We start from the raw sequence: 15,947 nt of genomic DNA, 5'->3' as shown, positions 1-15,947 counted from the left end.
CTCCTTTTTAGAATTAGGGTCCATAAAACAAGAGCTTTCCCGTTTAAATATCTCTATTTTTGATCCTTTCAAAAGAATATACTCCTTATGATTTCAACATATTCTGTATCTATATTGTCTATTATTTATACGTCTATTGTTATATGTCTATTATTATCTATATAATGTTTTAATTATTTTGACCATTGGCGTTGTTGACAGAGGTGACTAGTTCGTAATTTCTACACAGCTAGCGCTAATCGAAATAATTTGGAAACAAGATTTCCATTTATTGTCGATTCATTTTCGAAACACGACTTTCTCTCTTTTTAGACACAAATATGATAAAATATAGATGATTTGAATCCGACTCCATATCAATTTTATAAAATATTGAATTAAAATTCCGCCATGTTGGCTAGTGATAGCGTTTTTGACTAAAATGCATATTTTTATCAACTGTTGAACTCATAAGAACGCGTTCTACTTACATTGATCTATATACTTTTATTTTCAGAACCATGATATAGAAATGAAGACCAGGGTGGCAAAAAATCAAGATCTTTTTAATTTTTGATTTTAATCGGATTTTTTAGCCGACCATACCAACAGGTATGGTAGGCTATTAAGATCGGATTTTTTTTTTAAATTTCACTCAAAATGAGTTATTTGGGTCATAAATGACCTAAATACAAAATATTTTCATGGTGTCTGTCTGTCCGTCTGTCCGTCTGTCTGTAACACGATAACTCAAAAACCGCTAAACCGATTTTAACCAAATTTGGCATAAAAATATTGTGGCACACGAGAATCTGGCCGTTTTTGGTGGGGGTGTGGGGTTGGTAAGGGGGTATGGAAGGGGGTTAAAAATTTTAAAAAATCGTAACTCCTAAATTACAGTAGCTAGCGAAACGCGGTTTTCAATTTAATATTAGGAATAATATTGGCAACAAAATTTGTAATAACATCAAAATCAATCAAAATCGCAGTCTTTGAGATAAAAAAAATTGAAAAATTCCTTTACTTTGAAATTAAAAGAACTGCCTACCAACTTTTTATTAAGATATTTTAGTATGGGCGGCTATACGTGCTTCCCGGCGCCAATTTTTTTAAATCAATTTTCTATTTAAAGTCCTATCCTAAATGGCTAAATCTTCGTAACTCTGCCCGATATCGATAATATTAACATTTCTACGGCGCGTGTCGTTTTTCCACATCGGTCATCGATATATTTTATACTGTAAACTTTACTGATGCCCCTATTTCCCCCCAAAAAAAATCCCCCGCTTAAATCAAAGAGATTTTTTTGGAAATATTCCTGACTGTCTTAAGTCGAGAATAAAATTAGTACCATCAAATATTCAAAGTACAAAGTACTTAGTGCAGAACAAAATGTCGCTAGAAAATTGAAATGAACTAGAAGGTAAATTAGGGAAGGCAGAAGTTAGCTTAATCAACATTCAGCTGTTTCAAAAAAGATATAAAACAGCCTTGACATCAACTTATTATTTTTAGACGTTGATTATAGTCCTGGAGATTAAAAATATAACCTGGCATCAGAGGAAACTAATTCTGCACTAGAGTTTGCGAATCACACGGATAACACGAAGGATTACACACACATCACACGGATAACACGAAGGATCACACACAAGGATTCACACGAAATAACTATAAAAATCGCTCCAACATTTTAATAGATGAATAGATATTATGTTATATGTTACTATATCTTTTACAATTATTCAATTATTTTTCGATGTATTAAAAAGTATTTAAACGTTACAACAGCAAGTGTAACTTTGTATTTGATGAATAAAAATAGAGTATATTTCTTAAAGGAATACTTTTTTATTTTTATAGCTTTATAGGAAAAGTTTTTATAACGTTTAAAGTAATTTTTTGATTTATCATACGTTTTTAAACAAACTGATTTTTTAATTTAAATACATGATTAAAATAAAAAAAGAATCCGTTGATTTAAATCAAGTTGATTTAAATTATTTCACCCTGTTTAAGACATAATCTGTATAGAAAGGTGATATCTTGTTCTTCTTGTTTCACACATGAGACACTTTTTAATTTCTGTACTAATTGTCCAGATCCTTTGGCAAATACATTAATTTTCTATTAATAGTTTTGATTATTAGTGCGCGATTTTCTTTCGTTTTTGAGGCTTAACCGAGCCTATGAGGGTCCAGAAACCGCTGTTGCCAAGTAGTCTCATTTTTTCGATTGGATTTGCTTGTCGGATGTCATTAATTATCGATTCATTTTCGACATATTAAACTCATTAATATTAAAAGGCTTAAAGGTATTTAAATTTTAATGTAACGGTAGCTGTCACACGTTTAATCATTCAGCGTTTTGCAGGTGGTTTTACTTATTTTTTTCCTGTCCTGACGGCGTCAGGTAGGTGGTTTTAGAAGAGGATGTAGTCGCTGGTTACATGTTGATTATCTTTTGATACAACATGTAGATAAATTAAATAATTACAGCTTAATGAAACTGAACGTTTTCTGTAGCAATAAAAAATGAATTGAAATTGAAATGCTTCTGCAATCTCACAAGCGAAGCTTAATCATTTTTTTCAAAATTGATTTTTCAGAAAATTTATAGCCTCTTAAAAAAATCAATTAAAAACAAATAAAAATTACCAGGGAATAGGCAAATGTTTATACATACACTTACGGTGTTGTGCGATAAATACATGTTAATCAGTTCACATTTTAGTGCTTAAGAAGAAAACTACTCGTATAACATAAGTTCAAATATGGTTCTTTATAAAAATGCAGGTTGTTTATATTTATAAAAAAAAGATACTGTTACGTTTTCCGTCGGTTCCGTGTGGATAGAAAGTCACAATTTATTTAAATACTAATTAACAAAAACAATAACGATAAAAGACTTAAAGAACTATTTACAAACGATTTATAACTATTTATCTAGAAAGAATTTATTTTGAATTTTAGCGCGTCAACTGCACTCGTCTATTTATGTCTGCCCTCTTTAGGCTCCAGCCGCCGGTTTTTATACCCACAGCTAAAGTTTTCTCGAATAGTCCATAGATCGTTAGGTGCATAGAGAAGGTTTCGATTGTTCTCGTATGTACTACTCCATTCTAGTAGAACTCGATTCTTTTCGAAACTTCGAATGAATTATTACGGTGTCTATTTTTAATGCGATGTTAAGGCCATCTGAGGGCGGGACATATAGTTAGGTTAGGTCGAGTCCACACGGGTCCGCAACAATACAGTATTTTCACAGTAGCTGCTTTTCTTGATACTTCTAAATTATAGAACATTTAAAAATATAACTAAAATTAAATGGTTGTAAGTGAACAACTGCTTACATCTAATGCGAAAAGAGCGCTCTTAGAGTATTTTAGATGTTTTGGTGTTACTTTCATTAATAGCTAACCACATAAAATATACAAATGTATTTAATTTCTTTTTTTTTCTCTTTTTTTTTCTCATGGAAATGAATGTAAATATCTTTTCTAAGTTGAATTTAAGTAATACTTATTGGTAACTAGTTCTGAAAAAAGGATTAATTATTTTAAAAACGAAATGATAATTCTATTGTAAGGGGCTGAAAATATAACCCTGTATATTTATTTATGTGTTTACACAAACTTTTTTTGATTTTTTAAACTTTACAAAAAACAGAGTATTAAATTAATATGCTATTAAGACAAAATAATATAATTACATTTTTTACAGCCAATTTAAGTACACTCTGTATACATATTCAATTTTCTGAATTCAAAACATCACTTATATATTGCTTATATACTTAGAAAACCACATTTATCAAAAATAATTTTAAAAAATGTAGTAGTAAGTTGAAAAATTGTTTTTTGCCACTTCGCATTTTCGGCATCACTGTGCGGCGGCTCTCAAAATGTTGCCATTATTTTTTTAAAGTGTCAAAGTTAAATAACTCGGTTATTATCAATTTATTTTCAAAAAGGTAAAGAGAAAATATGTTTCTTTTGGCCAGATCTACCACCCTTTAAAATATCTGCACTTATTTCTGGGACACTCTGTATAGACCAGACCAGCCGTGTATAGTTTGTTTCATTTATTGTTGATTGTTGATTGAAGAGCATTCTAATCATGGTATCTAAAAATTTACTATTTCATTTAATAATTGATCTCATCTATCTAGTTTATAATGAAGCAAAAATTTAAAAATAACATAATGTTTTATTGAAAATTTCAAAATATCTCGGGATACTCAAGAAACATAAGTGGACAATTCTAGTGCCTCGAAAAATAAAAAAGGTCGAGAAACCAGGAATATCAATAAAAATAGGCATTGTACAGGGTGCTCCATTTTGGTTGAAATCATGTGTCAATCAAGGGTGTGGTTTGCACAAACCTGTCCCACTTTTTTGTGTTTGTCCCACTTTATTAAAAGTATAAAGTTAAATAAAGTTGCGATGAGTTTTACGGCTATTAAGCTATCTTATACACTCAAGCTATCTTATACATACAAAGAGGTCCTAAAAAGAACAATGTGCGACTGTAAGGTCTACTACTAAACATTTTCAAGTTTAAAGTATCGTAACACTATTTATTTAAACCAAGAACAGGTAATACAAAACTAAAGTTTCAAAACGAATGACAATGTCAGGAAATAAATAAATAAATGCGTCAACTTGACATTTTTTACAGCAGAGCTACCACCTGAATCCCCAGCGCGAAGTTTAAATACCAGTTATTCGGCACCGGCGCCGAATATGTCCTTGGTTGAAAACAATGAATTTAAAAATCGCACCCTCGATTACGTAACTAAAAGTTGAATTGATATGAAATATAGTTCTCTAAAAGTTACTTACTAATCCAAGCTGAGTCAAAAACACCCTGTATTTATTTACGACAAATCGATATATGATAAAATCATTATAGACCTTCGCTTTAGACAATTTAAAGTCCAGACTATATCTTCTTTCGCCTCCCCAAAGCCCCGCTTTTTTACCTCTGGCTAACAAACGGGGTATCTTTACGATATCCACTGACCAGTTTATAGTGTTGCCTATAAATTTTATGCTCTTTGATTCAGCGGAAAACCAAACGTTGCGCTCCTTTTTAGAATTAGGGTCCATAAAACAAGAGCTTTCCCGTTTAAATATCTCTATTTTTGATCCTTTCAAAAGAATATACTCCTTATGATTTCAACATATTCTGTATCTATATTGTCTATTATTTATACGTCTATTGTTATATGTCTATTATTATCTATATAATGTTTTAATTATTTTCACCATTGGCGTTGTTGACAGGTGACTAGTTCGTAATTTCTACACAGATAGCGCTAATCGAAATATTTTGGAAACAAGGTTTCCATTTATTGTCGATTCATTTTCGAAACTTTCTCTCTTTTTAGACACAAATATGATAAAATATAGATGATTTGAATCCGACTCCATATCAATTTTATAAAATATTGAATTAAAATTCCGCCATGTTGGCTAGTGATAGCGTTTTTAACTAAAATACATGTTTTTATCAGCTGTTGAACTCATAAGAACGTGTTCTACTTACATTGATTTATATATTTTTATTTTCAGAACCATGATATAGAAATGAAAATAAAAACATAAAAAAAATCCTCATAGACGTGTTGAAGACCAGGGTGGCAAAAAATCAAGATCTTTTTAATTTTTGATTTTAATCGGATTTTTTAGCCGACCATACCAACAGGTATGGTTTGGGTAGGCTATTAAGATCGGATTTTTTTTTTATTTCACTCAAAATGAGTTATTTGGGTCATAAATGACCTAAATACAAAATATTTTCATGGTGTCTGCCTGTCTGTCTGTCCGTCTGTCTGTAACACGATAACTCAAAAACCGCTAAACCGATTTTAACCAAATTTGGCACAAAAATACTGTGGCACCCGAGAATCTGGCCGTTTTTGGTGGTGGTGTGGGGTTGGTAAGGGGGTATGGGAGGGGGTTAAAAATTTTAAAAAATCGTAACTCCTAAATTACATTAGCTAGCGAAACGCGGTTTTCAATTTAAGATTAGGAATAATATTTGCAACAAAATTTGTAATAACATCAAAATCAATCAAAGTCGCAGTCTTTGAGATAAAAAAAATTGAAAAATTCCTTTACTTTTTAAAAGAACTGCCTACCAACTTTTTATTAACATATTTTAGTATGGGCGGCTATACGTGCCTCCCGGCGCCAATTTTTTTAAATCAATTTTCTGTTTAAAGTCCTATCCTAAATGGCGAAATCTTCGTAACTCTGCCCGATATCGATAATATTAACATTTCTATGGCGCGTGTCGTTTTTCCACATCGGTCACCGATATATTTTATACTGTAAACTTTACCGATGCCCCTATTTCCCCCCCAAAAAAATCCCCCGCTTAAATCAAAGAGATTTTTTTGGAAATATTCCTGACTGTCTTAAGTCGAGAATAAAATTAGTACCATCAAATATTCAAAGTACAAAGTACTTAATGCAGAACAAAATGTCGGTAGAAATTTGGAATGAACTAGAAGGTAAATTAGGGAAGGCAGAAGTTAGCTGAATCAACATTCAGCTGTTTTAAAAAAGATATAAAACAGCCTTAACATCAACATATTATTTTTAGACGTTGTTTATAGTCCTGGAGATTAAAAATATAACCTGGCATCAGAGGAAACTAGTTCTGCATTAGAGTTTGCGAATCACACGGATAACACGAAGGATCACACACAAGGATTCATACGAAATAACTATAAAAATCGCTCTAACATTTTAATAGATGAATAGATATTAAGTTATATGTTACTATATCTTTTGCAATTATTCAATTATTTTTCGATGTATTAAAAAGTATTTAAACGTTACAACAGCAAGTGTAACTTTGTATTTGATGAATAAAAATAGAGTATATTTGTTAAAGGAATACTTTTATATTTTTATAGCTTTATAGGAAAAGTTTTTATAACTTTTAAAGTAATTTTTTGATTTATCATACGTTTGTAAACAAACTGATTTTTTTATTTAAATCCATGATTAAAATAAAAAAAAATCCGTTGATTTAAATCACGATTTAAATCTTGATTTAAATCAAGTTGATTTAAATTATTTCACCTTGTTTAAGACATAATCTCTATAGAAAGGTGATATCTTGTTCTTCTTGTTTCACACATGAAACACTTTTTAATTTCTGTACTAATTGTCCAGATCCTTTGGCAAATACATTAATTTTCTATTAATAATTTTGATTATTAGTGCGCGATTTTCTTTCGTTTTTGAGGCTTAACCGAGCCTATGAGGGTCCAGAAACCGCTGTTGCCAAGTAGTCTCATTTTTTCGATTGGATTTGCTTGTCGGATGTCATTAATTATCGATTCATTTTCGACATATTAAACTCATTAAAATTAAAAGGCTTAAAGGTATTTAAATTTTAATGTAACGGTAGCTGTCACACGTTTAATCATTCAGCGTTTTGCAGGTGGTTTTACTTATTTTTTTCCTGTCCTGGCGGCGTCAGATAGGTGGTTTAAGACGAGGATGTAGTCGCTGGTTACATGTTGATTATCTTTTGATACAACATGTAGATAAATTAAATAATTACAGCTTAATGAAATTGAACGTTTTCTGTAGCAATAAAAAATGAATTGAAATTGAAATGCTTCTGCAATCTCACAAGCAAAGCTTAATCAGTTTTTTCAAAATTGATTTTTCAGAAAATTTATAGCCTCTTAAAAAAATCAATTAAAAACAAATAAAAATTACCAGGGAATAGGCAAACGTTTTTACATAAAGTTACGCGTGTTGTGCGATAAATACAAGTTAATCAGTTCACATTTTAGTGCATAAGAAGAAAACTATAACATAAGTTCAAAAATATGGTTCTTTATAAAAATGCAGGTTGTTTATATTTATAAAAAAAGATACTGTTACGTTTTTCGTCGGTTCCGTGTGGATAGAAAGTCACAATTTATTTAAACACAATTTATTTAAATACTAATTAACAAAAACAATAACGATAAAAGACTTATAGAACTATTTACAAACGATTTATAACTATTTATCTAGAAAGAATTTATTTTGAATTTTAGCGCGTCAACTGCACTCGTCTATTTATGTCTGCCCTCTTTAGGCTCCAGCCGCCGGTTTTTATACCCACAGCTAAAGTTTTCTCGAATAGTCCATAGATCGTTAGGTGCATAGGGAAGGTTTCGATTGTTCTCGTATGTACTACTCCATTCTAGTAGAACTCGATTCTTTTCGAAACTTCGAATGAATTATTACGGTGTCTATTTTTAATGCGATGTTAAGGCCATCTGAGGGCGGGACATATAGTTAGGTTAGGTCGAGTCCACACGGGTCCGCAACAATACAGTATTTTCACAGTAGCTGCTTTTCTTGCCAAGCTCTGTACAGATGTAGGCAACCCCTCGCATGTACGAGTAATGTATAGATCATACCAAATAAACATTTAATCGCGTGATTACCCAAGTAGTATTTTTAGACACAAAATCGAAACAAATTTTCTGCTGAGAAACATTTAGAAACAGTTTCGTCATATTTTTGATACATAGGTTTCTTAACATAAATTGCTTTCTGTTTCGAAACATTTTACTAAAATATGGTTTCGCTACATAAGCTATAACAATAAAGATGTTAATGTTACAAATTTTTCGAAACATTTAAGAAACAGATGTGGCTCACATTTACAGATTTCGTACCCGTTTGGTGCCTAAAAAGTTTCCATAATTTATTTGATATTCTGTCAAATATGAGAACATAACCTTACTTTATTGTTTGGATTTTGTTCTGCAGATTTTGCATTTAAGCATTCTTCAAGTTTTTGTAGTACTATAATTAAAAATGCAGAAGGAGGGACATATGGTATGGTTTCGTATGCGATTTTATAATTATTTATTATACGCATTAAGTACAGAGATGATTTGTTTTAGGAACAAATGTAATAACAGCCATTACCCATACCAAACAGGAGACGTTTTTTCCTATTTTTTCCACAATGGAACACATGTTTTATGTTCTAATTGTGTTATAATAAGTAAATAAAAATGTTTTAATTATTTTGACGAGAAGTTTTGATTGGCGTTGTTGACAGGTTACTAGTTCGTAATTTCTACACAGATAGCGCTAAATCGAAACATTTTTGAAAGAAGGTTTTTGTCGATTAATTTTCGAAACACGAGTTTTCTCTTTTTAGAAACAAATATGATAAAATATAGATGATTTGAATCCGACTCCTTGTCAGTTTTCTAAAATATTGAATTAAAATTCCGCCATGTTGGCTAGTGATAGCGTTTTTAACTAAAATATATGTTTTTATCAGCTGTTGAACTTTTAAACTCATAAGAACGCGTTCTACTTACATTGATTTATATATTTTTATTTTCAGAACCATGATATAGAAATAAAAGTAAAAACCTATATTTCAAACAAAAATATTTTGGAGCAACAAATAATGATAATATATAGAAGGGGCATTAAAAATATGAAAGTATATTATTAAATTAAACGATGAATTTGCTTTTGCCAGACATTTTTTGTACGAGAAAACCTAAAAACAAATATTTTATGAAAAAAAAATTATGGCGGAGGTCGACATTGTTGATGGTTGTTTTCATTTTGAAATCTACACACAGCGACATAGACTATTTTAGTTTGGTATTTTGTTTTTTCACATTTAGAAACAATGGCTGCTAAAAACGGGAACATCTTGGACACAAATTGCAGAAAATGTTTCGAAGCATTTCCTCTAAAGGTTTAGATTCCGCATCGAAACATTTCAGGAAACGGCTAGTGCCACCACATTGGAAACACATGAAATATATAAAATATATGGGTTTTGAAAATGTTTCTTATTTATGACATACCGTTTCCATTTTGTATCCAGAAACAGACACAATTATAAATAATTGTAATGTTTCTATTATATTATTAGAAACATTACCTAAAATGTATCCAAAAATGCATTTGTATTATACAGAATTGTATTAGTTATTTTTTAGACTTTATTGTATCGTAACCCAACAAATTGGTCATTAATTTAATACGAGGTCCTAGCCGAATATTTTTTATGGAAAATTAAACTATGTAAATAATTTTTAAACGAGTTAATATGCTAAAATCTGTTATATTCCTAAAATATAATAAATCCAAAAGCCATTGTTTACGCCCACGCTTATTTTTGCAGTTTAAACGAAACAAAATTACCGCCATTCCGATTCCGGCTACGCTCTGTTATCCGATACCGAAAACGTTAGCGGCAAACCCATTAAAAAATCGATTATGTCCTTTTTATAGGCCAAAATACGTGCTCGTATTCACACACAAACATACCCAACGCTCGAACGTTATTAAATTTACTTAAAATACAAACAAAATGTATGAAATATTAGCCGCGGTAATGTCATGACGGTCGACTATGCGGCGAGCGACCGTAACCTCTACGGTGAGACGACGCAAAGTCGATCGTGTCGGTGTGATATACCCGAGCGCAGTTAAAGTATCGGGAAACATTTTAAAGCCGTTTTACGACGTGCGTCGTAAATCGCAATTTTACGCGCCTAGTTCGAGAATATAACCGGGCCTCTGCGTTAGAATTTAATAAATAATATATGTAGTTCCGAACGTGCAAATTATAATACATTGAGGCAAACGTGCCGACTACAAAACGAAACGTTCCACCGTAAAACAGTTGTTCTGCGCGTTTCAATATAAAAAAACAATTATTTCAGTCTCATTCTAGTATCATAGAAGTGATTTAAACAAAAATAGTATTAAATGGTTAATTATAGAGAAAAATTACCTGTGCAGATCTGTTTTAGTGCTTCTTCATGATCCTCTTTGGCGTATTTGTAGATAACATACACCAAAAGTACCATCCGGAAATGGTGTTGGAACCTGTCCTTAATCTTTGCGCACAAACCAAGAAGATTGCTTGCTGACTGACCAGCTACCTGACCTGAACAAAATAAACCAAAAAAAAATATTATATTTAACAATTTCATTAAATTACTACCTACTTGTAACTATTATCTCTCTACAATCTATACTTATTGCAACAAAACTAAACGAAAATTAAAGTTTTATTCTCAACTTGCTTAACAGACATAGGTATTAAATTTTACTAATTATTACTTTTTGTCATGGCAACTGATACAAAGTATGACGTTGTTATAGCGATAGTGTATTAAAAATATAGGCAAAATAGATAAAATTGGAATAAATCGCTAACTATTAAAAAAAATATATATATATATATATATATATATATATATATATATATATATATATATATATATATATATATATATATATATATATATATATATATATATATATATATATATATATAACTTTGTATACTTCGTATATAACTATTAAAAATATGTATATGACATACTTGATAAAAGTTTAGGAATTTTGGAAAATCTGTCAGAAACAATGATACTATATAGGTTGTACCATTTAAAAAAATTGAGATTTTTTAATTTTAAGTAGTTGAAATTCATAAATATATTTTGAACACCCTGTAGCATCTAATTAAAATATATATATATATATATATATATATATATATATATATATATATATATATATATATATATATATATATATATATATATATAGATATTTATATATCCTACCAAGTAATCTAATTTATGCATAAACAATGGCATCACTAAAAACGTTTGTTTAAACAAATTCAAATATTACATAAACTATTAATTTTAGGTATATAACGTTATATAAAAAAAAGTTATAGAATTTTACGCAGAATCCAAAAATAAATTAAAAATAGGTTAGGTATATCCCGTAGAAATTCATAAATATATTTTTAACCTGTAGCATCTAATTAAAATAAACCCGACGTCGGGTACCAACGTCGGTTCGGCCACCTGACGACCCTTATTTGCACCTAAATGGGGAATACAGATTCGGGTCGCATCGACATCGGTATCTGACCTAATAGGGAATGTAATTCTACCAATTACCAACGTCATATTACGTTGGATTTTAGTCACTTAAAATTGGTCGCTAAGCACTTACGTTACGTTTGGTTTCATATTCGCTACCAAGAATACATAAAAACCTAACCAAACTACCTAATTACAAATGGATTCATAATCACTCCTCGAATATAAGTGCCTATCGAGTATAAGTGCCTATTTAATTTCATATTATAATAATTCTGAATCATTAATCCAGACATCAGTTTTGTCAACGGAAGCCACTTTCTTGATATATCTGATTAAAATACTCCGGAAAACAACGAGCGCCTTCAAAATTAGGTTGATTTATGAAATAAATATATCTATAAAAAAGTAACTCGCAAAATATTTTTTTAATTTTCTAGCTGGTTTAATCATAAAACTGTACTGTGGTTCTCCCAAAACTCAATCTTATCAATATTATTCTACTAGAAATCGAAATGTGAATATAAATTTTAAAAACAAAAAACGATTTTAAAATGGCTGACAATGGGATACGTGTTAAGAATGGCGGATTTCTGTGTCCGACTTAATATGAACTACCTATATACCAATTCCGACCGGGTCTCCAACATTAGTCGTCTCACACGATCGAAGTCATCAAACCGGACGACCGGCAATCGTATTATGACGTATATAATTCCAACGTACGCCACGGAACCTCACTTTGCGTTTTGCGTATCAGTGATTTGTGGATTTGTGTAACTATATTTTAGTTTTTGTTTTCTCGTTAAAAAAATGGGCAGCCACTTTTTTAAGCCTAACCTCACATGTCGGAGGAGGATGGGGTCTGCTTGTATCCTAAGCTAAAAAATAAAATTAAGATGCACCAGTGTAATTCAGCATCTCTTCCGGATAAAAAGCATTTACGGGTGGAGGCAAGACATCACTACTACTATTATTATTTTGCAAATGCCTCGACCTCTTTCTGTAAAATGTAGATGAATGTCTAAATGCCTTTTTAGTGTTTTTTAGGCATAATAAAAAATTTAAGTTTGTTTACAAAAACTGTTCATTAGGTCGCAAATGCTACTTAATGGGTTGTATTTACGGACATAAATAGAGATACGTAAATTAGGTTATAAATATGAACATAAAATACAACAAAATATAATTGGACGTTAGTTTAGGGATTATCAGTGAGACGTATCCTATTCGGACAACGGGTAGACGTCGGGCTAGTTCAAGTATATGTACGTCGTGCAAGCCAACGTGGGAACGACGTTGGGAAATTTATAAAAATGGTACGTTGTTATTTTGTACGTTGTTATCCAACGACGTCGCTTTTAATAGGAAAGCGACGTCACCGGTCGTATCACCAGCACCCGACCTAAATTTGCACAAAGTCTGACGTCGCTTCAGGTCAGATTTAGTTCGAAGTCAGATAGATGCTACTTGGGATCCTAATACATATATAATAATATATAATGTTATATCCGCCACACTTTTTTGAAGCACTCTGTATGATACTCCGATACAATCAGATCCAAGATACTTTTGGAAAAGGTATTTGAAATACTTGATTGATATAAAATACGTATTTCTTAAATACTTTTATTAAAATAAAATACTTTTTTTTCAAACGTCACAATAGAATTAATTTTTGCGACGTGATTGACAATATAAAGTCATTTTAACACCTAGGCATAAAAGTACGAAAATATATTATTAAACTGACATAAACTGTCAAATTCAACGAGCGTAACCATAGTTTCTCGATATATAATTACATACAAGGTATGACTTAAATTAAATGAAGTAAAAATGACACTATTGGTGGCCAGGCTGTACGTTTGATATGCAGCCGACATAGATATACAGCCGATACACAAAAAGTCATTTTTACTCCCAATAGAACATGCTATTTTTTTCAAACGCGAAAAATAAGTTTTTTTTAATTATGATTTAGGCTATGATAATATAATTCCGATTTTATTCTTTGATAGATGGTTATTATTAATTTTGATTAACGTCATAATTTTTACTGTTGTTAAAGTATTACATTTTCGGATAACTATTATCACCCTTTCAGTAGCATGGAACTAAATAACTCTGTGCTTCTTTTTAAAACAACAAAAAATATGACGTTAATTAAAATTATATCAATAACAATCTATCAAGGAATGAAAACTAAATTATATTACCATAAAAACGCGTTTTCATTTTTAGGACTTAAAAATTTAACTACATTTTCATATATTTCTATATTTTCTTTTAAACGGTATGGAAATTTGGAGAAGTATAAACGGAATTAACCATTTTAGAACAAGCAAAAATTTTTGTAAAGAATGCATTTTTCTCAAAATGTCAATAATAAAAAAGTTTTTCCTCTTGTAAAGACAATTCGAGGACATATTGTATAATTAATAATTTATCATTAAAGCTGATACTAGTAACAGATTCACGTTATCACCTGCTGATGATGCCAAGTTAACCATGTTAGGAAAACGGTTGATTATTAATTTAGAAATTAAACGATTTGGTACATTATAAAAAATTAAACTCATTAATTAAAATAAATGAATATATTTAGAAAGCCTTCAAAACATCCTAACATAATAATATTTGCTTTTTTTTAATTGGGTGCATAAATATAAATCTTTATTTTCATTCATTAATTACACTTGAGTAATAAAAATGCACTTATTTATCAAAATCCGTGCGAAAAAATATTGAACTTAAACCCCAGGCCAGGCACGAGTAATTTTTAATTCAAATAAACACAAAGTGTGCTGGCAACTATTTATTTATGTATGCACTCGTATTTATAAATGCACTTCCAGCTCGTGAACCCGACATAGTTACAAATAAGGCACGTGTACGATTTTTCTACGTCATCTCAAGGTCACCAATAGCGTGTCTCGCTCATAGAAAACAGTTTTGATAACATCAGCGTTAGAAAAATTCGATATACGTTGAATTTTACGTAAGAAAAGCATGGAAACTCTATAAAAAGCTCGAAAAAGTTTATATCTAGGGTTTGCAGACTCTAAATCGGCGTCAAAAGGTGCAAGATCGATATGACTTGGCTCGGAGATGAGTCAAAGCTTATTTCCAATTCATTGACATCGCGGTGCTGTTTCCTAGTGACCTTAAACTTGGCCTTTGCAGTTGTGACGCGCCAGTATGCCGTGAATTGAATTATCTGTTCGTTTTTTTTTTAAATTAATCCTTACTAGGGATGGCCAATATAAAAAAATATCGATATATAACAAATTTTGATATACCGATTTGGTCATTTGGTCACGATTTTAACGTGTAAAACAGAGAAGAATATAAATGACCTTTGACAAACAAAGAGACAAAATCAAAAGCGTCATACAGTGTAGCCGGTTTTTACGTTTGTATAGGAAAATTTGTGTAGAAAAAACACACAACTAGGTATTGTAAAAACTTCCATATATACTACTGAAAAGAAGATAATATATCTAAGCTAAATACCGGGTGTTGCATCGTCGGACGGGACATAGGAAATCCTATGTAAATTTTAATGGGGTCAATTATTGGCTTCTCTAATTATTTTATAGAATAATTCTATTTATGTTTATTGAAGAGCACTAAAACCCACATTCAAAAGAATAACTTTAGATATTTTTGATTAGCTCGTTTACGAGTTATCGCCGATTTCTTTTTAAATATTTCTCCTTTCTTATGGCCCTGTATTTACTTATGAGCACCAGTCAAGGTAAAAGATAACTGTCAAATGAAGTTGTCATTTCAGAAATTTACCTATTTAGTGCTTTATTATTATTGAAAACTCATTCCTACATCGGAAATCTTAAAGATGTATTTATAAATACAAATTAATATGAATTAAAGTAAAATAAAGTAATCAATTACAAGGTTAATTATAATATTATTACAATATTCAATACCTTATTAATTTAGGTACTATTAAATTGTTAGAACTTTAGGATTTAAGAAGATGTTCAAATATTCCTCCATCCTGCTAGACAATAACCCAGGCGATCATAAAATTCTCT

The 15,947-nt window shown here is 30.6% G+C and overlaps 1 protein-coding gene across 2 annotated transcripts in view; it reads right to left on the bottom strand.

Annotated features, from left to right (window-relative positions):
• The window catches only part of LOC115889412, a 268,124-nt gene that overhangs the window by 95,411 nt on the left and 156,766 nt on the right, over nucleotides 1–15,947 (bottom strand). For both annotated transcript variants that reach the window (XM_030909400.1, XM_030909399.1), the window contains exon 5: nucleotides 10,779–10,934. In XM_030909400.1, the coding sequence (XP_030765260.1) occupies nucleotides 10,779–10,934 (156 nt within the window). The remainder of the gene's footprint in view (nucleotides 1–10,778; nucleotides 10,935–15,947) is intronic.

Source organism: Sitophilus oryzae, unplaced genomic scaffold (assembly GCF_002938485.1).
Source record: "Sitophilus oryzae breed Bouriz unplaced genomic scaffold, Soryzae_2.0 scaffold_813_pilon_pilon, whole genome shotgun sequence".
Classification (NCBI taxonomy): domain Eukaryota; kingdom Metazoa; phylum Arthropoda; class Insecta; order Coleoptera; family Curculionidae; genus Sitophilus; species Sitophilus oryzae.
The sequence above is the reverse complement of the archived record's forward strand: the minus strand, read 5'-3'. Positions and strand labels throughout refer to the sequence as shown.